The sequence below is a fragment of the Carassius carassius genome, chromosome 39 (assembly GCF_963082965.1).
Source record: "Carassius carassius chromosome 39, fCarCar2.1, whole genome shotgun sequence".
NCBI classification, from domain to species: Eukaryota; Metazoa; Chordata; class Actinopteri; order Cypriniformes; family Cyprinidae; genus Carassius; species Carassius carassius.
The window spans coordinates 13,042,949-13,067,335 of record NC_081793.1 but is presented as its reverse complement, the minus strand read 5'-3'; the positions used below and the strand labels follow the sequence as shown (position 1 = coordinate 13,067,335).

Below are 24,387 nucleotides of genomic sequence, written 5' to 3'. Positions count from 1 at the left end.
TATTTTTAATATATATAAATTAAGGTCTATAAAAAAACAATCTGTGGATGTATGTATGCATGTATGTATGTATGTAGGCTATTCTGTAATTTATATTATCTGCAAAAAAGAAAATTATAAAAGAAAAACTATAGAAAAATATAATATAAGAAAACTAAAGTTTTCAACTCAACAGCAATTATATAAATAAAATATTCTCTCGTTTTGGATTACTTTCGTGCAGTTTTCCCATAGTAGAACAGCCTGCGTTGTAAACATTTTATCAGATAAATATACATTTTTGAATACTTAAGTAGTTGTTGCATCACAAAACAAGCACTTGAGTTGATAAGTGTCACACCTTTCCCACCAAATGTAAATAATAAGCCTGAGATTTTGAATAGAAAAAAATATTGTTTCATATTGGATAGTTTACACAAATGCCAATGCATTAAATGGCTGACTTACTTGGGATGGGCGAGTAGCTGGTAAAGGGCATGCTTGTTGTCTTCCAGGCTGGTCATGGCTACCAGGAAGCATTTGATCACCTCCCAGGCCTGTCGTCTGTAATACGGCTCAGTATTGGCACTCTTCAGGCAATCCAGTGCAGTCTCTATTGCCTAAATCCAGAAGGAGAACAACTTATAATGGTAGCTGACCCAATGCATGCATCACAAATAACATTTAACAGCGTAGTGCCTTACATCAACAACACAAAGATTTGACTAGTTGAAGTAGTGATAACCTTTTTACAAAATTGCATATGATTGCATGCCTCACACATTTTTATTCAAGTTATGTTGCATATTTATACGACACTAATCTCCCTCACTTGAGTGAAATTTTCTGTGATGACACTTAAAGACCCATCATACATTAAAACATTCTGCAGTGATTAGATGCCACTTAAACCCTTAAATTATAAAGAGACAAGCTAAAGTGGCAAGAAATGTCGAGGGAGAAGATGAGCTAATTAGTAAGATTCAAAGATAGAGAAGGCAGCTCGCCACAGAAAGGGCTGTCTGAATGAATTATCGCCAAAGACAGCGTGACCACTGACAGCCATGCAGGTCATTTCAAGTGAGAAACCCCCAAACCAGCCCTTAATACTTGTGTGCTCTTGAAAAAGGTGAAATAAAATGGCACATGAGCTGAGAAAACAGGCTAGTACATGGCAGTACAGGACTGTTTTTAAAATTCTTGAGGGTCCTGAACTGTTCCTGCCTTGTAGAGACAGTATTATAAATGTCATATAACCGTGTACACATGTTCTATTCCCAAGAGTCCCCTTTACACACCATTTTTCAAAAGCTCAAGGCCTCTACATTGAAGGCCTGGCTCTTTAAAATGTTGTGTGTTCTATATATGAGCACAAGTTTTTCTTAAATGTTAAATTGTTGCTCCTCCTCAGCAGCACTGAGAACATACAACATACAAGAGTATAGGAAACCCCTTGTGACGGACTCAGACACCATGTCTGAATGTTTCAACTTCGTTTAATACCATGATGCTTGTAAATAAGATAAATATGGGCAAAATTAATCAAGCAAGAGAGACGATCAAGTGCTGGCGGGAGTCCAATCTGTCTCTGACTTCCTATATTGAAGTTTCACAGAGAACTAACTTGAACTACGCTACATTAGCTCTCATTTACAACCGTCTGGGTTCCTGGAGAGGAGGAATGAAGAACTGATTATTATTATTAAACAGGAAGACAGATCAGTTCAGTTCTGCTGGTGTCCATATCAAACTGCGCTTTGAGAGTGAAGGCCGGTCCTATAGGGGACAGAATGAGTTGTTGTCTGGCTCGATCCAAACACATTGCTGGGCTCCGGGCGGCTGCAAACAGCAGCTGCAGCCTGCGGCAACCACAGGGAGCAAGTAAATTAAATTAAGCAGTGATGGCGCAATGTTGGTAGCATTCATCTTTGTGGAGTGAACACAATTACAGAAATGACAGTTTGTGTTTTCCCAAGCAGCGATGAGCAGCAGGAAGGGCCATTAGCTGGAGTAAATAATCCCGTCTGCACAGCAGGGAGAGATTGATTAAAGGAGGGTGGGCAGGAGAGAAGAGATGAGCACAGCTTACAGCCTGATGATCTATTTAATTACCTGGGGAAGACAATGTCTTTCTGCACACACTACACTTTGACAAGGATTCATTACATGAAGAGAATCCCTCTTCCAACCTCTGAACCTCCCCTCCCCCTTTCACACACACATATAGGAGGGCAAATTGACATTTAAAAGGGAGTGGATTCATTACTGTTTCTTGAGTTATTGAGACTCAAGCAAGCCAGAAAGTGGTGATTCCGTATGCCCTGGTGGTACTGTTTTTAAAAACATGATATAATCTCTTATGGCTCTCTGAGAGACCTTAAAAGACAACCAACACAAGTAGATTCATCTCAAATCAACCTCAAACTCAACTGGATTCATTCAACAGCACTGAAAAGGTGCTATTAATTATGAATAGCAATTTCCTATTAAAGAAATAATTGAAACAAATGAAAAGTAAAAATGAAGTAAAACTGGTTATCCTGCTGAATTTTTGACCTGTTGTATGGGTTTGGAATACTCATGTGGACCTTTTATTGTGCTTTTTTTGACATTTTAAAACTTGACCCTACTTTAACTTTCTTTATGTAGAAACATTTGGCCAGCACATTCTTCAGTGTGTGCGACTCAGTGTGTTCGAAAAAAAAAAGGTTTTTGTTTGAAATAACATTGAGATAAATATATGACAACTACTCCTTTAAAGCCAACAGTGTATATTTTTTTTGTGATTATTATAAGCAAACAATATAGGAAATAAGAATGTAGTAATGCTTTTAAAAATTTAACTGTAAACATTTTTTACTTCATAGTACAACTTTAAAAGTATAAAACGACTATTTACGTTTTAATTTCTTCATTTTTCAAATGTTAAACTATCAAGCTTTTTCAGTATTTTTCCCAAATAAATGCTCGTCTCAAGCCCCTTTCACACCGCACGTCGGACCAGGAAAATTGCCGGAACATTGCCGTGTCGCCTTCTGTGTGAACGCAAACACCTAGTAACCTAGGGACCTAGTAACATTGCCGGGTTCAGTGCCAGAACGAGCTCTGTGTGAACAAGAGCCAGAACTAATGTCCTTAAAGGGTGTGTCGTAGTGATGACGCACGTTATCACGCGACTCTTTTACCGGGTGTTTTGAAGGCAGATTAACGTTCGCAGATTAACGAAACAAATATGTGCAAACTGTAACGAAGCAGAGATCAGTTAGTTCCTCACTTTCCGTGCTGAAGCTGAGATCGTTTGCCAGCTTAAGTGAAAGTTAACATGCCTAGCGTTTTTGACTAAGGATGCATCGATCTGATACTCAGGATCGGTATCGGCTCTGATCCAGGTATACGGTATCGGTCAGACGAGACCGATCCAAATCCGATCCTGTGTATACTATTCTGTGTTATTGTTGAGCTACACGAAAGGCACAAAACATTATAAAGCACCAAAACATTTTCATGGACATATTTCAAGTGTTCTGAAGCTGTTCCGTAGTTCAATGTGAGGTACAGATTAATATTAAAGTCATTAAAATCAGTTCACATAAACAATGCCATCCTTTACTCTGAACCCTGCAGAGAATATATTTAATCATAATGCAGTATTGGTTTTGCAAGTCATGCAAGGTACTAATTATATCATGCACTGATTTTACAATAAGATGCTGCTTGTAAGAGAATGATATAAGCATCACCTTTTCCATGGGAAGCTGAATGGAGGCTTTGCAGTCTGTGAACTCTGCCTTGATGCTGGGGCCTTGAACCTCAGTCACCACATACTGCAGCTTCTGCGACTCCTTCAACATTTTCCGGTTACTTCCTCCAAACTTGCCCAGTACCCGGTAAGCAACATGGGAGATGGTCTCCGCAGGGTTACGAAGCGTTCGCCACAATGCCTTTTTATAAACGAATTAAAAAAACAACAACATTTGAACCATCCATCAGGCCTCGGTCAGGTGTCAAGTGAAAGGTCAGAGGTTGTACCTGCATCAGTTCAGCCCGGACTGGCTGGATGTGATCATAGAGGAAGTCAGGCTGCAGGTTGTCCACACAGAGCTCCAGTGTGCGCAGGCCCTGGCTGACAAGAGTCTGGGAGCCGTTGAGTGCAGACACCAGTGGGTCCATGAGCATGGGCAGGTAAGGCAAAAGAGAGCTCAGTCGCACAGGGACAGTGAGACACAGCTCCACAAACAGATCCTTCATGTGCTGCTTATGGAGGCCACTCTGCAGCATGTTCAAACCTAAGGGATGCCACAAAGGATCAATACTCAAAGTGGTGTTTTCATGGTGACAAACACCTCAGTTTTTAATTTAAAAAACTGCTTTTTGTTTGGTGTTAACAACAGAAAACTGAGAAACATTTATTTTACTACCCCCACAATGCATTATATGGTTAACTACCTATTTTATTCTTACATTTACCTACACCAGGACCCTTTTAGAAGTGTCCCTAAAGCCACCAGTTAAGAACCACTGTTCTGAGGAACTGCTATTGTTAGTGATCTCACTCACCTTGCAGCAAATTAGGCAGCAAAGGCAGAAACTCCTGGTACAAGAGGTCATGGCTGCCCCCTCCTATAGAGCGGAACAGAGCTCTCAGCAACAGGAAGTAATTATAGGGCTCTTTAGCAGATTGAGCCAGCTCCATGGAACTGTTCACTATTTTATGAAGGTGAGGCTGTGAAAGAGAGATTCAATACATTCTTGAGAAGAAATAAACTTTTGCTGAATAACTGAGCAAAAGTTCTGATACATTAGCCAGGCTGATTGACAGGAATAAATTTGGCCAAAAAAAAAAAAAAAAAGTAAACAAATTTTTTTTTTTAAACGATTTTGAAAGATGTCTCATCTTAACCAAGACTACATTTATTTGATGAAAAATACATACATGAAAAATTTGAAACCATCACTCCAGTGTGATATGATCCTTTAGAAATCATTCTAACATGCTGAGTAGGTGCTAATTAATTATTTCTATTGTCAATGTCGAAAGCTGTAACCATTAGCTTAAAAACGACTATTTCAAAACAGTGACAACAGGATAATTTCAGTGGGCAACGGGGTTAATGGAAAGTGAGATACAGAAGCCTCTTCCTTTTCCACTATTTCACAGTGACCTTCACTTGGGTCTTTCCTGTCAATCTGATGCACAAGTGTCATTTCTCATCAGAAGAGCTGACAGAACACATTAAAATTATTGCAGCACGGTTACTAGCTCAGAGGGTCAGAGCGATCCTGCTGTCCAAATGCTGAGCAAAAAATTCATATTTCCTACGCAATACTCTAAATAAGCACATTAGCCAACTAATAAACAAAAGAGGCCACAATTTGTTTAATAAACCTGCATGTGCATAAGAAAATACTCACCTTGAGCATTTGCTCATTTTCAGCAGCAAAGAGAGACACTGAGCCAAAGACCAGTTTGAAGAGTTTGAGATACAGGTTTGATAACTCCACATTGGAGCCCATCTCAGGCAGACGCTCCAACAGATACTCTACCAAAATGGTTGCAAACAGTGCGGAGGTGGTCAGGTTGGCCAGGAAGGAATTTGCCACAATCTGTTGAAGAATTGAACAGCCATGTCATATCAACAATCAATCAAAATAAATAAAAAAAATCAATGTCTAGTCAATCCTGCAGTTTAATATCTCCACAATTACCTGTAGGGCGTAGTTTTTGGAAATGCGTTCCACCATGTATGGAACAGTGGTCTGGAAGATCTCTTTAAAAGTGAGAGGGTTCATCATGGTGAAGACTCCGGCGAAGTGCTCTAAAACCTCCTTCTCCTCCTTCATCCGCACCGTCTGACAGTTAGCCACACGAATGTATGTCTGCCCATTCCCGGTTATCTGTACCTAGCCAAAAGGGGGTTGGCTCTGTGATAAGCTGTAAACTTCAGCTCTTAGTATCACAAGCGCTCAAATAAACTGACTTTTTTTACGTACTGAGATGTGGCAATATAATAGCACTTTCAGTTTTACACACCTCAGCCATTCTACTAGAAAGCTGAAGTGACTTTGTGTAAGGATTTGTATTTTGGTGTGGTAATCTGCACAAATCAGCGGACGGTCGTACCTGGTAGATGTCCAAGGCCTGCATGGCATATTTTACCAGCTTGATGTAGATCTGTGTTTCTTTGGGCTGGAGTTGCTTGTTGGGAATGAACTGTGCCTCTGTAATACAACAATATTAAGTTGAGAATATTCAAATGGGAATGCTGAGCAGAGATAGTCCTTTAATGACTTTGATAGGCTTCACAAACTTCAACAATACTGACTCAAAGAAAATGTTAAACAGAACCACCATTTAATGATTTGGTCCAATCTAAAGCCAAGTAAAAGTTCATCCATCTCACCACCAGGAGCTTTACAAGAAGTGATGCCCCATGTGATAGTTTTCACTCCACACACTAGAGTCTTCACCAAGCTGCGACAGTCGGACACTTGGAAGGTCTGTTTGTCCTCCTTGTCCCCAGGTCGATCAAAAGATGTGGCCGGTGGTGGTGCAGGGGTGACGGGTGTTGGGGGTGCAGGTGGAGGTAAGGCGGGTGTAGTTACAGTAGGGGTGGCTGGTACTCCTGGTAACACCCCTGGGTCCACCACACCCATCTCTGACTGGGGCTTGCACTTCTTAAAGATAGATACCAGCTGGTACCTTGCAATGGTGTGAAACTTTAACACAAACACCTGAGAATATAAAAATCATATGATGTCAGACCGATATTTTTGTGCTTTACAAATGCATTTACATATGGCCAGTCACTGGCATCTTGTAGCCCATTGTTATTGCAATCACAATGTAGTTTACACGGCTAATGTGCCAGTCTACCTCACCTCCAGCATTCTCATGAGAATATCTCTGCCGTTTCCGTTCTCCTGTTCACTCTTTGATCGGATGCAGTCTACAAGGTTTAGCAAAAGCTTACAGGACATGGTTTGGATACTGCTGGGAAGGGACTCATCGTCAATATTCTTAGCGAACAGTTGCACAGCCAGGGAGAGGTCCGTCAACGGGAGGTTCTGTCTAACATGGTGCACCAGATCTGCTAGTGTACTGTATGCCAAAGGCCTGAAACAACAAGAGACTCACTGTTAGAAAACAGAATATAAGCTTTCTAGAGGAGTTCTGTTAAAGTGATGATACACAGGGCAACTTTTTTGAGCAATGTTGCCATCAATGGGCAACCAGGTGAGACACATGACCGTGTTCTAAAGTAAACGGATTGAAATTTGTTGTACCCAAGCAACATTGCTTAAAAAGTTGCCCATTTAGGGTTGTGACAAAACTGAAACTTCAACAGTTGATAGCAATTTCAGTACAATTTCAAGTTTCTCAGAGAGATTCCGATTCCATGGTAATGTCCATTATTGACCTTTCTGTTTAACCCTTCACCAAGAGGGCTATGTTTAACTGCATTTGCTTATGCACAGATGTACACTACCATTCAAATGATTTTTTTGCGTTTTCATGGTTCACTGTTATAAACAAAATTCAAAAGAACATTTGAAACAGAAACCTTCTGTAACAATATAAATGTCTATACAGACACTTTTGATCAATGTAAAGCATTCTTGCTGAAGAAAAGTATTAGTTCATTTAGTATCATTTCATAAAGTATCATTTAATTTTAATTTTATAGTGCTATTGACTTGTTACAGACATCCCTACTCATTTGGTGTGAAACCCCCAGCCTGAAATTGATCAAAACCAACCCTCCAAGAACAAATAGCTCTCAACCCTGGCTAATAATAATAATAATATATTGGGTCGATACCAGGGGGATTTTAGGCAAAGTTTCAGAATAAACAACACTAATGGCTTTGACAGATTTTGACTCCTGCCAAATTTACTTTCGGAAGGCTGATGGAAGCTGGGATGAAAGAGGGGCGGTGTTGGCCGGTATAAGACCTCTGGGGCAGGGAGACTGACAGTGGGCAATGCCAGGACAGCCTGGCACATGAAGACGGGCACCTGGATCTCTTCTGCCCAGTGGGGTAACTCAGCTCAGTCACGCACCATTAACAATCAATTCTGATATGGTGCACTTGATGAAATCTAACTTTTCTTTTTTCTCCAAAGAAACTTGGAAAAAGATTGTGGCCTCTAGCCACACTGAAAAAATGACAATAAAATGAACACTATTATTGTGGCTCCACTCCAAAACTTAGTCAGCTACCTTGCTGTCTACATAGTCAGCTGCCTTCTAAGAGAGCAGTCCTACAGAAATAGGACCTTATAAGTGACTGCCTTGTAACCCTTATAATTTATTATTTCCTCTCTCATTCTCAATGCATGTATCCTTCTACTAAAAGTGCAAAGCATCATATCTTTGGTTTTATGTTGTAAGTGGTTTAAATGTTATTAAAAAGTGTTTTTTAAAAGCATTTAATTTGCCAACATATTAGAATTTGCTTGTTGTAATGCATTTTGGGATTGCCTTATCTGCAGAGCACAGCATGTATCTTACCTTAGAATTTGGCCAAAATGAGTCATAACTGTGGTGCCTGCTTTTTAAAAAGACACTTAGCCTCATGAGCGGCTCTACAATGCCTTGCAATGCTGCATAGGTAGGCAGCTTACTAGGCTTTGGGTGTTAAATATGTGCCCTGCAAATTGCACAGACTCCTTATACTCGAAACATAATATTGGTTTAGAGAGGGTTAATCTGTGTTCTTACCTCAGTGTCTCTCTCGCAGTGTATCCTGAGCCAATGAGTATTGACTCATCGAAAAGCTTGTCCATGCATGGAATGAATTCTGCAACACAAACAGACTTTATCAGATGCCATCGAAGGCTCTGAAGCCCACCGGAACAGCTCCGGGGCCCATGAACTGTGAGACACATCAATGCCAGAGCTCAACAGTCAGAGTTTCTCATCGATTCATTTAACCTTCTCTACAGGATTAATGATTTAGAAGAGTGTATCAGATTCCTCTCTGAAATCCTATTGATTGAGAGGTGAAGCTCAAAGAGAATGCAGCAGTTGCACATCAAAGCGGTACCCCGTGAAGCTCAGTGGTGTTTAACACCAGATGTGAGTGCCCTTCCAATAGCAAACACTTTGCATATCTTATTTGGGAATATCTGGCAACAATCTGCAAAGTGTTTAGCAGTGGATGACTCACGGCTGCGTAGATCTGTGGTGAGGATGTGCTTGGCAGCGATCAGGAGCTCTTTCCGCAGGTGAGCAGTCTCAGGGGGGCAGTAAGACAGCAGCTGCAACATCCCCTTCACCATCTGCTGGGAGTACTTCCCAACCAAGTCCTGACACACAATGATTCACACTGCCACAGTCACTGCATGAGTATTTAAACAAGTTTAGATAAGTTTAATAAACAGGTGGTTGAGCTATGTTTTGTGATGCCACTCTACCTGGTAGATCCGGATAATGTAAGCGAGGAATGACAAGGTCTTGATCTGTGCCGCGATAAAATCTGCATACAGCTCCTTGTTGAAGAGTTTGTGTTGCCTGTCACGAACAGAAACCAGGAAAAACTTTAAACGTCACTGTGTGTTAAATTGCATCTATGAAATCCATTTCTAAGCATTAGCAGTGATGTAACACCACCCGCTCAATGACAACAAGTCACTGACCGACCCTGAGGAGACACCTGCAGCATGATGGTGTTCATGATAAGAGGCACAAAATCCGACACCACGTTGTGAATGTTCAGTTTGTAGAGCTAAGAAAAATGCCATACAGGAGAGCAATTAGTGCATCGAGTAGACTCCCTCTTGAAACATTGTTGCATCAAATGTTACACCATTTATAAGATTCATGCATGCTACATTTTAAGCAGAAAAAAGAAGTACACCTGCTGGTCAAATGTATAACAGTAACATGCAGAGAAGATGAAACAAAAGCTATGTTTTGTTTGATCGTAGCTTCCTAGCAGCTGTGTACTGTCATTATATGACTCAAAACTGATTGCCTTTACAATTTAAACTCATAATGACAAAGGCAAAAACATCTAATCACAACAATCATTTCTAGAAGAGTGGCAGGTTTGAGAAAACAGTTGATTTAGCTATAAAGTATGGGTTTCAGTTGATTGACAGCACCTTTTATAAACGAGCCAAATGTCTAAATGAGGGATGTGTCCTTTAAAAAAAAAAAGAGGATGGCTGGCATAAAGTCAATACTGAATGAGTGTTTTCATGGGCTCTCACCTGATACATGAGGACGACGATGATGGGCAGCTCTGCCAACACTTTGAGTGACAGCGACCCCCGGGGGATTATGGTATGCTGGAGGACAAAGAGGAGATGGATGAGACCACTGAACCAGATAAAACTTGTCACCATAAAACTTTTTTTTCTTGGCACCCATATGGATTTGCTACAAGCAACTGCGTTTTAGCACTTTTTAAGCAAGATTGAGAATAAGCAGGAATTGGGTGCCCTCTAGTGTCTACATTTAGTAAATGTTATGTGCATCTGAAAACTCTTTGAAACTTTTGGTGACTGATTTTGTTCATGAAGACACACAGATCAGCATTTGGACACTCAGATCTTATCAGTTTTACTTTCAGCGTCCAGGCTTAAAGGTACTTTACAGTTCACTCACACACACACACACAAAATCATACACACAGTACCATTCTCTGGACTAAAGCACATCGCTCTCATCATTGTGTCCCCGCTGATCATATTTATCACCACTATTGATTCAGCCAGTGAGGATTTTGCACAGGTCTGCTGAAGTCTGTACTGACCGTCCGGGTCTCGCTGTCCTCACGCTCTGGTGCGGTCTTCACCAATACTGAAGTGATCATACCCACCATTTCTGGAGAAGGCACTGTGTTTTCTGCTATAACCTGAGGGTTCTCAAAGTACCTCGCCTGACAGACAGAAACATAGGTTTAGAAAACACATACTTTAACACAGACATATACTTTAAACCCATTTGTTTTTTGTTAAAACCCCTTACCACCACTTTTGGCAGTTCTTTGTAAATTTGCTTCACAAAGTCCAAGAAATGATGGATCTGTAAGAGTTGAAAGGAAGATGTTATTTAATAACATTTATTGAAACGCGAATGCTAGTCAACATCAGAGAGTGCCAGAAGGTTAAATCTTACCTCTTGAGAGATCGGCGGACGAAACTGTTTATGCAGTTCGATGATGATCCGTAAACAAATGAGCACGTTCTCCTCACTTTCAATCTAAATGGTGAAGCACAGAGGCAGGAACCAGTCAGAGCCATTATTTAAATACAAAACATACACACAATCACACACACACACACGCACAAGATGATGCATTACATATGGAAAGTAAATTATTTAATATACCTGTTGATTCCTTTGTAAGAGAATTAAAAGAACAGTTTTCTATTTTCATGCAATTTATTCCCCTTATTTTACTATGATACCACTATGTTATTTTGTTTGTTTGTTTTATCTTAAAGACACAATGATCTAGCAAGAATTCACACAGATCAGCATTTGGACACTTAGATCTTATCAGTGCTAGTTTCAGTGCCCCGGCTTAGAGGTACTTTACAGTTCTCACACTCACAAACACACACACCCAAAATCTCAAACACCCTACCATTCTCTGGACTTGAGTACATCACTCTCTCATCATTGTGTCTCTGCTGTCACTCTTGCATGTAGTTACATATACAAATATTTGTCCGAAAATGCTCTATAAAATGAGAATTCTACAGCTATTTTATTGGCTCTTTAAATTATAATATGCTTGGCATGCAGGTAAAGAAAGCTGACCTCAAGGAAGCGGAACATGACAGAAAGGATGTTCTTGGCATGAGTCCGCAGATGTTCATTAGTTGGGATTCGGTGGATGATCTCCAGGACAAGTTTCCTTAATTGCTAAAACAGGAGTCATAGACATCTCATGTTTACTTAAATGTCAGGAATGAGGGCTTAATAAAGACAATATGCATCATGATTTTTTTACTAAAGAGCACACCTGCGTTGGTTTCTCTTGAAGGAACTGCACTTCTCCATCCTGAAGAAACGTTAGAAAACGAGGGATGATGTGCTCCAAGAAAGTACAATACTGTGGCGAGGATGTGACATTCTGTGGAATAGGATTGACATGAATTAATGAGGAAGTATCTTTCACTTCAAGCTTTTTAGAAGCAAAATTTAAGGGGCTTACCTCAAAATTCTCACTGACTTCCTGCATCATTTTCAGTTTGGTCTCATCCGCTGATGTTTAAACGAAAGAGAAGCCCACCAGTAAGAAGAGACAACGCTTTCAACTAACAGTGCAACTTTTTAGTTGAATGGAATACACTCACGTGTGTTGTTGTCAGTGAGCGCCGCCACAAACTGCAGGTATTTCTTCATAAGGGTGGTCTGATCCACCACAGTTGGGCTCGGGGTGGGCACTAAAGCCATGGTGGCTGCCGGGACAGACAGGATTCCACTGAATAAGGGCAGACTAGTGTCTGCGCTCGTCTCAATAGAAGTTCATGACATCTGTAAGAGAGTAAACATAAAAGGAAACGTCAATACTAGTTTTCAGCCATGCACAAACACGTACAGTATTGTATCAGATGGTACTACCATCATGGGAACACATGATAGGTAAAAATTGATAGCCTGAATGCACTGTAAGTCGCTTTGGATAATAAGCGTCTGCTAAATGCATAAATTTAATTTAATTTTAATTTTACTACCATGGTATTTTGATGCAGTGGTACTGAATTATAACCATATTCATGTAACATGGTATTTACATGTCAGAATGTAATGATTTTGCATTAAGTGCAAATGATTTTGCAATTAAACTTGCCATTGCATTTACACCAAATACCAATGCATCCAGCACAATTACTTACAAATTGTTTTATGCAGCCAGGTTTATAAGCTCGGTGGGCGCGCCACTGCAACAACACGCCTCCTGCAGTCATGCTCTCTGACATGATGCGATGCGCTCGAACTAAAACCTAAATGAACCCCCTCTATCACAAAGCTGCCATTAACACAGAAACTCCGCGTTTCTCGAAAAAAGGATTTACACGTGTTTATAATACTACAGAGTAAGCTGGCAGCATACCAGGCCATTCACCGTAGAAAGAGCCTACTGTCGCTAACTGACTAGCCGGCTGCTAACCCACACCATGCCATTATTCACTTGCAGAACTCAGGCATTGCACTTGTTACCTCAGTTGGTGCAAATAGCAAAGGCTGTTGTCTTTCACGCAAAAGGAACTTTTGCACTCATTATGCATATAAAGTACAAAACAATTCGCAAAAAAAAAAATCAGCACCAACTTACCACAAGGGGACCGGATGAAGTTGTAAATGAACTTCCGCAATCCCGATTGAAATTTAGTGAAAGGGATGAAAACAGTCCGCCGTTGTTTTGTTTGCAAATTGTGTTAATATTTATACATTGTAAAACGTAACATGCTGATTTTATGCTTATATACTAGTCTTTCTCCACTGGAACTGGGCGCCCGTGCTGTGTCCTAGTCCTAAGCAGTGATTTTCAAATTTACACAGAAATATAGTTCCACGCGGACGGATACCAAGAGAGCGCAGGCGTGCGAAGACCATCGAAAACGATGGTCTTTCCAGTTTTCATTAAATCTGGTATATAACGCGTTTGATGTAACTTTTTTGCACCCCAGTATACAACAAAGTATTTTAATAATCGCAAAACGCGATTTATAAAGACTAAATTTGATTATTAATAAATGTTTTTTCCAACGTTTGTGTTGGACCAGGTTTATAAATTATGTATAAACGACACTAAAATGCTTCATAGATTAGATGCATTGATGTGAACCTTTTACTGGATCCAATAAAATATAATGATTGTGATAATGAGGATGCTGAGTAAATCCATTATGACAAATAACATGCAAGTTCATATTTGACCACTTGGGGGAGTTTGATTAGAACTAGGTGACAGAAAAGCTAGATTCTCATCTGAATGTATTATCTCAAAAGGACAACATAAAAAAACATAATAATTTTGTGGAAAAGACAACTAAATTTCAAACAAATCTTGCATAAAAAGTGTGTTATCATATTTCATTTTGATAAATGTCACTTGGTTCAATATTTTCTCATGTAAATGTAATGTCAGAAATGTGTTTACTATAAAAAATTATATGACAGTTAAAGAAGTATACAGCATGTTGAGACTTATTATTTAATATAATGAATGCAAACTTTTTTATTATTATTATTATTATTATTATTTAAAGTTTTGTTTGATCTTGAAATAGCTGTCTATTTCAATTTGTACTAATTAAGTCGAATCCCAGCAGTGGTATCAGATGTAATCCTGGTAGAGCTTCAACAGTGCAGATGGTGAAAGGTTACATTATCATTTCAGTAGGCCCTATGCTGAGCTGGGAGCATAACAGGAACAGGAACAGAATCCCGTCTCCCACTGAACATGTGAACTGATTAACGTGATAGTTTTAAATGAACTGGAAAAAAAGTTGCAATTTAATGCAATAAAGTAATGCAAATTACCCCTTTTTACATTTCTGAGGTTCTCAGGGTTGTTCAGAAAAAAGAAATATGTCAAATTTGTTGTCACTCCCTCAGCTGTTGTGTAAGAAACACTCACACACCAGCGTTAACCAGTTTTCTGTCCTTTAATGTCAAAGTAATAAAAATATAGTGTTAGAAATGACTTTTGATTTTTAAAAATCAAAATATAAAAAACGGTGTAAACATGTGAATAGGGTCCGTTCCCATTCTTACACACTGTTTAGAAAAAAGGGAACCCAGGACTGATTATTTTGTACACCAGCCTAAATATTAAATCCTGATAAAACAGAAGCAGTGACGGATCTCTTTTGACATATATCTGAGTGAAACAGCTTTTTGATTACAATTTTTTAGAGATTCTAAAAAATGATGAGGTCAAAGCAAATATTTAAAAAATGAAACTTGCATTGATTAATCATTCACTCAGAGATTTAACTTGCATTTCATTTTAAAAAGAAGTTAAGGTAAGTTTGTGATGTGAAGAAAGATTCAAACTAGAAAAGAAAAAAACATTGAAATCTAAAGAATATTCTCAGGGTGAGGCTGTGAGAGCACAGAGATGTTCACTCACTCAGATTCTGTTATAAAGAGGGTCACTGGTTCACAGCACAAATGTGTTTCTGCTGTAAACAGAGCTCTCATCTTTCAGTTTAATGAGTGTAAGGTATCAGGCTCATAGTTTAATATCTGGATAACATTTTCTCTGCAAAATGCATCAGCTCATTTAGATGTTTTGTGAAAGGCCTTGTTTATTCACTGGCTTTTGCATCTCTCATAAACATGCATGTATGAGATGTTTATAGTCATAAGCGCTCTATTCACGGGCAAGGACTAATGTGTTGCTCCTGATTATACTTCATTACTGATTATACTTCAACAGTTGTATTTTTGTACAGTGTATCCATGGGATATCAGGCTACATTTGAGTAAATCATCTGAGCAGTGGTCCTAAGGAAAAACCCCTTAGCACTGCACATTTTGGATGTGTCCCTTACTTGATTTTTTGTTTATTGTTATACACAAATATATACAAAATATATTATTGTATTCTTTGTGACCCAGTGAGTAAGAGCACCCTAATGGATATATTAAAGATAATGTAACTTGCAGTAAGTGAGTCACTGATTGATTTAGTATCTGCTCTGATGAATTCTGTGAGTTTATTCAGTGAATAATCTATGTGAAACAGATTCTGGTAACTGGATTGGGTGTGCTATATTTCTTGCAGTGTTACGTGCAGTGACATAAAGCACTGCATTAAACACATATGCTGCAATCCACGCCACACTTTTAATGCATCATGTCAGAAAAGTTGTTCCCTATGAAATGAAATCAATTGAAATCAGTTGCACTAAAGCCCAAAGTAGGATATAGTTTGTTTCCTATGCATAGTGTATGTTCACAGTGTTTTGACATAAAAATCATCAGCAGCATTTTTCTGCAGTATTGTAAATAATCCATGATCAGGATTGTTTTATGGTTAACAAAACCCAAATCTGACAAATTTAAAATCTTGTTGTCCAAATCTAACAAAATGTATTTCCATAGATAACATTATTAGGACATTTTACAAATCTCACTGAATTCAGAGCATTCTACCGTACATTGAATTCCCAGGAATAGAAGTAATGGCCCTGGTATTGCTTAGTGGCATGCTCCATTGTTTGATGAAAGTCTTGACTTATACCAAACATTACTCAAAGAATATGCACAGATGATCTCAATGTAATGCGTCATATGAAATCTTGCAAGTACAGAGATGTTTTTTTTTTCTTTTAAATCTGTTCTATTTACATAGCTCCACCTCTCTTACAAATATAAATGCTATACATAACTCTTATTACTATCCTTATATTTTCCAGGTTCTCAAGCTAAGGTGGCCACAAAGAGTGTTGCTGTTGGCAACACCACAGCCAAGCTTCTTCTGCTCTGCTCTTCAACTCCTCTTAAGCGGAAAGCAGCATCACCTGATAGACCACCAAAGCGTTCTCTCTTAGAGTTTCCCTCTTTTCTGGACTCTGTAAACAGTTTCAACATGGCAGATCCTGATGACTCCACCTACCTCCCCAGCATGTCTGAATTGGTTGACACCAGCAGTGAACAGTAAGTTAACTTTTTGTTGTAGATCCTTGTTAATCAAACATATGAACAATCTCTTCCTCAGCATAATTTTAATTGATTTTGATGTGATTGTAGTGTAATTTTACTATGAAGTTGAGAAATTAGAAAAATACAAACAAGTTGTTACAAACAAGACTTTTTTTTTTGTGGTTTCCTTTGTCAATAGAGCACCATCCAAGCCACCACAGGACATGGTGAAATACTTGATATATGAGGAGTGCCTGCTTGAGCTTTTTAAAATCTGCCCCACCTGCTCAAGAGTCTGCAAGGTGATCAAATTTGTAAAAGGAACATTCCTTTCTGTGACCCAGAAGTGCCTCCACCAGAGTTGTTCATACACCAGAGAGTGGAAGAGTCAACCACTTCTGGGCAGCTGTCCAGCAGGGAATCTGCACCTATCAGCCGCTGTGTACTACACTGGCTCTTCTTTCATCCAGACTAACAAGGTTTGTAAAAAATAGTGACCTTATTTTTTAAAAAGTTTATAAGGCCAGTGCGTAGCACAATGCTATGGTGGTATGTAGTACATGTAGTAGTACATGCTATTTCTGATTTTACTTTACAGGTACTCAATGCAATGCATGTGAGAACCTTCAGCAGAATGACACATCGAAATCATGTGCACAACTACATTCTGCCTTCCGTGCTGCATAAATGGCGATCACACCAGTCCGACCTGCTTGAGGGACTAAAACAGAGCGAAACTGTATCTCTTGGTGGTGATATGAGAGCTGACAGTCCAGGACATTGCGCAAAGTATGACACACCCAGGTTCAAAAGTTTGTTCGAGAACAGAAACCAGACATTGACCACTTTTATGATGTATGGCATTTATGTAAAGGTAGGATGATTTTAAAAATTTAGTTAATTTTAGATTAATTATTTGTAGCACAGCTAATCCTGTGCAACATTAACACCCACTGTAGAAGAAATGTATTACATCTTTTTTAAACCATTGTCAGCACTCACCAAGAAGGTGGATGCCATGTCCAAAGAGAAAGACTGCAACACGGTGAAAATGTGGCAGAAGAGCATAAAAAATCACCTCTACTGGTCCGCATCCGGTTCATCAAATGGAGAGGAAACCATGGCAAAATGGACATCTCTTCTCAACCATGTCCAGAATGTGCATGTCCATGAAAACCCACTCTTCCCCAAGTGCCTCCACCCTCCTTCCACTGACAAAAACAAGTGGCTGAAGCCCGGTACGCCAATATTCAATAGCAATTATGATAAATCCTGTAGTATACTCTAAGCTGCAATGCACTCATCTTTTATGTATTGATTATTCTCTGTCCTCTTCTAGCAACAAAGGCCATCTACAAGCTGGAGAAGGTGCTAATGAACAAGCATGTTCTTGGCGATGTGAAAAAGCTAAGCCCTCTCTACCAAACATCTGCCTTGGAGGGGTTCCACAGTGTGATTCTGAGGTTCGCACCAAAAAACGTGGTCTTCTCGTACTTGGGGATGCTTTGCAGGTAAATTATGTGTATGTTGTCAATATTGTATAGTAACAACACTTTGTATAGTTATAACACTCAGCACTTGCCATACTGTCTACATGAGCGAGGTGTGTGCGTAGTGGAAGCTTTTCATAACAGATTAGAGCAGCCGCACAGGTAGAGCGAGAGGGCCAGTCTGGCCATGGCGTCATTATGTTGGAGTAATCCCATACAAAATCTTCATTTCAGACTTTACCTGGCTGCTTTGCATTTCAATGAAAATTCTGGCCGTACCCAAGCGAGGACTACAGCCGGAGAACTGCAGTTCAAAATTAAATTTCCCAAGGCCAAGAGAGGGGAACATGTGGTGTCCATAGTGAAGACAAAATATTCTACTGGTAAGTTAATTCTCAATTGTCTTTTGATATCTCCATACTAACATATACATAATTTAGAATTTTTGCATTTACCCCACTGGCAAGATTTTGGCACCACCTGATGAAAAATGTGTAGCATGTTTGCCAGTGTGACATGCAGTAAAAACATTTCTATTGCAGTTACTTTAAACAGTTCGTCAACAGTTACCATATGAATGACTTAAACTGTATCCTATGTGATCTCGCCTGTGTTTTAGAATATGTGACTGAGCTGATGGACATCCTCTTTAACGAGGTCATCCAGGACCCTGCACCCTTTGTGGCTAACATGAAAGCGGTGGCTGTTCCTGGATTCCTGTGTTCAGAGTATGAGCGACCTGGGAAATCCGATGCAATTGCCAGCCACGTATCCAGGTTCAGCTGTCCAGGTTGTGAGGGAACGGCTCTAACAACACCCATCTAAGTCCACAATCCCTTTCTGTTTTCTGCCAACATGTAAGTTACCATCTCCACAGTACTATTCTTGCCTTTATTCAATTTTTGTTATTTGGGTAATCTATACAGTACATTAGATCTGTCACACTTACATTATCAACTTGTTGCACAATGTATATATGGACATGATAGTCCAGATTTGACAGTAAGTTGTGACGCATACAAACATGGTTGACTTTGAAATTTATTAAGTGTATTGAATAATTGTTTACATGGCTCATGTCCCAAACAAGTACAATATATTTTTTAAATTTAAATGGGAGGCCTAAAGCCTGTGTACTCCCCATCTTCATCCGAGTACTCCTGGTGAATACGGAGTACAACACAAGAAGGTATGACAACCCTGTTGTGCTTTCCCAAGTATCCCCAACACCAGGAAACAAAACATCTGTAGGCCAGGTAGCGAGCACGACTGTAATTAAAAAAATAAAAACAAAATGTCATGTCACATAATATATTATTTATATAGGTTTGTATTTGGTCGGTGGTCCTCTCTGATAATTGCAACAAAAACTGACATTGTGAAGTTATCAATATCTGGTGTCTTTGTACAACAAAAACAGCCTTTGTCTTATTTTTCCTATTTTTGGTCAGGTCTAACAGAATGGGACCCCAGAAGATGACCGTTTGATTCAACCTGCAATCTGCCTCATATCATTCATGTATACATTAATAAACATTTCCTAATATGATTGAATAAACAGTGTGACTTTGTTCTTGTGTCCTAATAAACCTTACCAGTTTTTGACAGGCATGCCATTTGATCAGCACAAACGTAATTTATACACATTCAAAATTATTTTGTCTAACTTACACGGCTCTTTCCTTCATCTCCAGTGGCCCATGGTCTGCCTGGTAGGTGTTTAGGGCATTCTGCAGGGAGTAGGGGTTCAGGCAGACAGGTTCAAGGCCTGGATGAAGAGTCATACACCGTGGCTCTTCAGGAAGCTCTCCGCATCTATTCTGAACCTGTTGGAGTATGTGTTATAAGGTGTTTTAGTGCTAGAGATCTAATACTCTTCTAGTTGGGCATTCATACTTTTAATGATCATTGTGGGAGGGAGACACATTTATAAATCTTAACATACAGCATTAATGTCTTTGCAGCAGACATTCTCATCCTCTGTGGGCATTGTCCTGCATTCTCCACAGGTGCACCTACAGTTTAATTCAGTGTGACTTAACAGTGTTATAACAGTTACAGAAAAGTTATCTGAACAATTAGAGCATATTTGGAGCATATTCTGTTTCTCAGCTTGTGTGTTATAGTAATATTCAGCAGTCCATTTCTCATGGATTTATGCACATCATTTTCATACTTAAAAACAACCATGATGGCTACTAGTTAGATCCGTAACTATAAAGCGTAAAAATGTTTTATTCTGTTATTTATTGCTAGCTTAACTTTATTTGGCTAAGTGAGGTTATGCTAGTTACATATAACGCTAGCTAACTTGCATAAAAGGGAGAAAAAAATCTTACCATTCTGTTGCAGACCGAGGGGGATGATGATTCTCTAGAAGCTGGTCAATGTCCTCTGAATTATATTCTGGCTCTGGAGGCTCAAACATGTATGGCTTTGTAGAACCAATTAAGCTGCTAGGAGCATCCATTTCGGCTGTAGCGGTGACAGTTGAGTGTGACGACGGCAGCTTTCCCGCGAGTGGGCGTGGTTTCAGCGCAGCCAGCGGACACGCCCGCAGCGTTTGAGAGCAGAGTCTACTGCTCATTTTTTCAATATTTTGATAGCTTATTTTATGTACTTGACGGCTTTCTTATCATTCAAATTTGGCTGGGTGGCTAATAACACATTTTTCTGTGGTGTGATAGACTCAGAACACATACTTTATTTTGACTTTACAGGGACTTTGATAACATTCTCTTTTTTGACTGGCTTTTTGTCACGGTGTCTGGTCTGTGTATCCCTGGGGGTCCACTAGTGGTCTCACTTCCCCATTGGCACCTCACCGCAGGCACTACATTTCTAAGCCTTGTCTCTTCATCACGGTAATTGCACACCTGTTAATTGCACTCAGCTTTCTTCACTTTCATCATTATCCTGTCTATATAAACCGGTCTGTTTTCTGTCTGTGTCATGGAGTCCTTATTTTCCGTCACCCACTTTCCTTGCGATTTCTTGTTTGTTTTGTTCCTGACTGATTTCATGTTTTTGACCCCATGCTTGTTTTGGATTTTGATTTTTGGATTACCCAATAAACACTGCTCTTGGATCTCTCGTCTCCAGTGTCCGATCGTTACACTTTTACTGTATATTATTTCCACAATATGCCACTTAAGGTCTCAGAAATTTTAACTGTAAAAGACAAGTGAAACTCCATTAACTGGGTAACAATAAATAAAATACAACGTGATCTCATGAGAATACGTGTGTATTTTTACGTTAAATGTGGTTCTACCTTACTTACGTTTTCATGCACATAAAAACGTACAATTTAGACGTATTTATAGCAGTAAATCGTACAAATACTTACGTTTTAGCAGCTAAAAAAATGTAAATAATCAAACGTAAAGTGTGAATTTATATGAATTCCCATGTATTAATATTAAAATCGCGGCTTTAATGATTTAAATCTGTTATATTTAATTGTCATATCAATAAATGTTTTATTGAATTTATTGAAAGCAGTTTACTCATCTACTTAATAGGAAATAACATTTCTGTGCATGCTGCAAACCATAGATACACAAAAGCACAGCATAAAATTACAAATCACATCCATTTTATTTGTTTGCTGTACTCCATATCTTTAGAATCCAGATGTTTTCAAGGAACATATCCATATCAATCGATCTTCATCTTCATTCTCAGCAACAGCGTCCGTCACAGTCAAAGCCCACACTCGTTATGATTCGAATTTGAAAATAGCGCCAGTGCGCCACAGGAACGTTACGACATGGTTTACGGCACTAGTATCGAACTCTCATTGGTTCTCACATAATTCGTCACAGATTGCGACATGTCGTGTTTCAGTTGATAGACATTTGAAATCAGCAGTACTGCTACTGCGCCAGTGCGCCTTCACGGAGAGAAGACAGATTCATAATTTCACGGATTAATAAATTAAATTCTGCTCTGTACCCTATAAAAACTATTACCTCTAGAGAGGACTGCGACTGGAACTCATTATCATTTGAACTACTTTTGGTACCACTTTTGATATTTTTTCGCAAAAAATAAATGATTAACATTATGTTTGTTTGTCTGTTTTTTTTGTTTATTTATGTTTTTTGTTTATTTTTTTGTTTATTTGTTTATTTATAACAGTAACGTTATGTAGTTTTAAGAAATGGTTATGGGTAGGTTTAGGGGTAGGTGTAAGATTAACGTTAGTGGCTCAAAATAACGTTTTAATGTTATATTTTTACTAAAATTGTGTTTTATTATGTTTTATTCTTTTAACATTCTGTATAAAATGGGTAGGTTTAGGTTCGGGTGAGGTATAGGGATCTTACATTTATCAAAAAAAAATTATAAAAAGGGAAAATAAACAAATATTTAAAAAATTAATCCGATACACATTGAAAAGCAGTTTCATGAGGAAATTTCTATGGATAACTGACTGGTCAGAGAACACGTTCTATCTGTACGTATTTGAGGTTGTTTTTACGTAAATTTCGATACGTATCAAACCTGTAATTACGTCCAGATAATACGTAAATGACACTGTAAATACGTAAAGGCACATACGTATTGGACAGTTTTAATTTACGTCTAAATATGTACGTTTTGATTGTGAGATCAGGCTGTAAAATACTATACAATTTTTGGAACGGAAAGAACAAACAATTTACAGCATAAAAAAACTAATGAAAATTCCAGAATTCCTCATGACATTTCACATTTAATGGGTTTTCATTGAAATAACTTTGTTAGGCTTTTGTTATCAGATATATACAATAGGGTTTTATGTTACATTGTATCTCGTTAAATTGTAACACTTTACAATAGTGTCAAGTGCCAAGAAATGTGTAACATTTGGATCAATTTAAAGGGACACATTGTGTGTTGTCCCTTTGACAGCAATACAATTGAGCTGCTCCCGGCATCGGTTTTCTCTTAGCAGTGGCTCTGGTGAATAGCTACAATCTGGTCATGATCCTGTTAAATCTCTGCCCTGGTCCAAAGACACACCACGTTGAGTTAATGTACGTAAATTAGATTGATATCTTATATTTTTCTATTCAAAGTATACGTAGTTCTGTTTCTATTTATGATTAGAACTTTTTGTTTTGAAAAATTTGAAGCTACATTTTAAATAGATTAAAACTGACATGAGCATTGATTAACCTGGCTAAAACTATACTGCATATAGCACGTATTGTCAACGGCTCACAGCAGTGTGAATAAGCTTACTAAGCCTAAAATGCAGCACTGGCATTTTTTTATTTACGTTTTACTGCATATGACATGTGACCTATGGCAGTGACCTATAAGACTAATCTAAATCTCATTTAACTTCATCTTGTCCACATACAGTACATAGTTACAGAACAGACCTAAACTATAGAGTACACCAGAGAGTGTTCAGATTAAAATTATTTAAAGCAGGGATGCAATTATACATGACCTCCACCACCAATCTTTAGAAGCTGTATCTGTTAAAAAAAAAACAAAAAAAAAACATACAGTCCAAAAAAACAAATTTAAAGGTAAGGAAGTAAAATTTCATTTTTTGTGTTTTTATATCACAGAACCAGTATCACCTGAGTTTTTTTTTATTGTAATTCGCAATATAATTTTTATATAATATCCACACAAGATTTTCATTTAAATGTTTAAGTAAACTAGAAATATCATCTTATGTTGTTGTTACTGTTATGTTATGGTAATAATTTTGTAAACAATCTGCAGCTGCCGCAGGTTTCGGACGCTGTCATGAGCTAACAAGGCTTTTTTTTCTGAAAAGATTACACTGTTTAAAAATAAGGCTTAAAATTTAACTAATTTATAGCCAAGAAGGTTAATATATGAGCACATTATATATTTATACATCGACTGTAGTGATGCGTGGGTCGTCTCATAACCCGGGTTAAGAAATTAGAACTTTATTGTGGGGCGGGTCACCAAAAACAATTTAAAAAAAAATCCATTTATGTTTCATGGAATTTAGTGGTGGAAAATTTGATTCTTTCAAGAGATTCGTTGATTTTCAGTTCGTTCACCAAAATGATTCAATCATTGATTCGTTCAGTGACCATTTCTTCATATTACACAAATCATCTCAGTTACGTAACCTTGGTTCCCTGAATAGGGAACGATGCTGCGGTGACGTCACCACTATGGGAACACCTTCGGTGTGATGAATGTCTGAAGCCCTATACCATCCCGCCAATCCTATTGGCCAAATAGCGCATGGCACCGCCCATGCATGCGTACGCATATATATACCTGGTGCCGCGCGCCATTTCACTCAGATTTCATGA

General features: G+C 38.6%; 2 protein-coding genes across 5 annotated transcripts in view; one reads left to right on the top strand and one right to left on the bottom strand.

Moving 5' to 3' along the window:
- Positions 1 to 13,380, bottom strand: part of LOC132121399 (transformation/transcription domain-associated protein-like) — an 81,206-nt gene extending 67,826 nt beyond the window's left edge. The window contains exons 1-22 of one of the 4 annotated variants that reach the window (XM_059530741.1): positions 13,276 to 13,380; positions 12,293 to 12,473; positions 12,151 to 12,200; positions 11,959 to 12,069; positions 11,754 to 11,858; positions 11,106 to 11,189; positions 10,956 to 11,012; positions 10,741 to 10,866; positions 10,196 to 10,273; positions 9,620 to 9,708; positions 9,398 to 9,494; positions 9,151 to 9,289; positions 8,703 to 8,781; positions 6,859 to 7,093; positions 6,381 to 6,711; positions 6,101 to 6,198; positions 5,686 to 5,880; positions 5,392 to 5,583; positions 4,537 to 4,702; positions 4,009 to 4,265; positions 3,720 to 3,920; positions 448 to 599 (exon numbers count right to left, since the gene is read on the bottom strand). In XM_059530741.1, coding sequence (XP_059386724.1) covers positions 448 to 599; positions 3,720 to 3,920; positions 4,009 to 4,265; positions 4,537 to 4,702; positions 5,392 to 5,583; positions 5,686 to 5,880; positions 6,101 to 6,198; positions 6,381 to 6,711; positions 6,859 to 7,093; positions 8,703 to 8,781; positions 9,151 to 9,289; positions 9,398 to 9,494; positions 9,620 to 9,708; positions 10,196 to 10,273; positions 10,741 to 10,866; positions 10,956 to 11,012; positions 11,106 to 11,189; positions 11,754 to 11,858; positions 11,959 to 12,069; positions 12,151 to 12,200; positions 12,293 to 12,392 — 2,942 coding nt within the window. In that variant the 5' untranslated portion in view covers positions 12,393 to 12,473; positions 13,276 to 13,380. Of the gene's footprint in view, positions 1 to 447; positions 600 to 3,719; positions 3,921 to 4,008; positions 4,266 to 4,536; positions 4,703 to 5,391; positions 5,584 to 5,685; positions 5,881 to 6,100; positions 6,199 to 6,380; positions 6,712 to 6,858; positions 7,094 to 8,702; positions 8,782 to 9,150; positions 9,290 to 9,397; positions 9,495 to 9,619; positions 9,709 to 10,195; positions 10,274 to 10,740; positions 10,867 to 10,955; positions 11,013 to 11,105; positions 11,190 to 11,753; positions 11,859 to 11,958; positions 12,070 to 12,150; positions 12,201 to 12,292; positions 12,474 to 12,835; positions 12,944 to 13,160; positions 13,241 to 13,275 lie in introns of those variants that run through there. The other 3 variants (XM_059530744.1, XM_059530742.1, XM_059530743.1) reach the window with 3 other exon arrangements.
- LOC132121402 (parvalbumin-2) overlaps positions 1 to 24,387 on the top strand; it is a 318,907-nt gene that overhangs the window by 198,447 nt on the left and 96,073 nt on the right. The window lies entirely within an intron of this gene.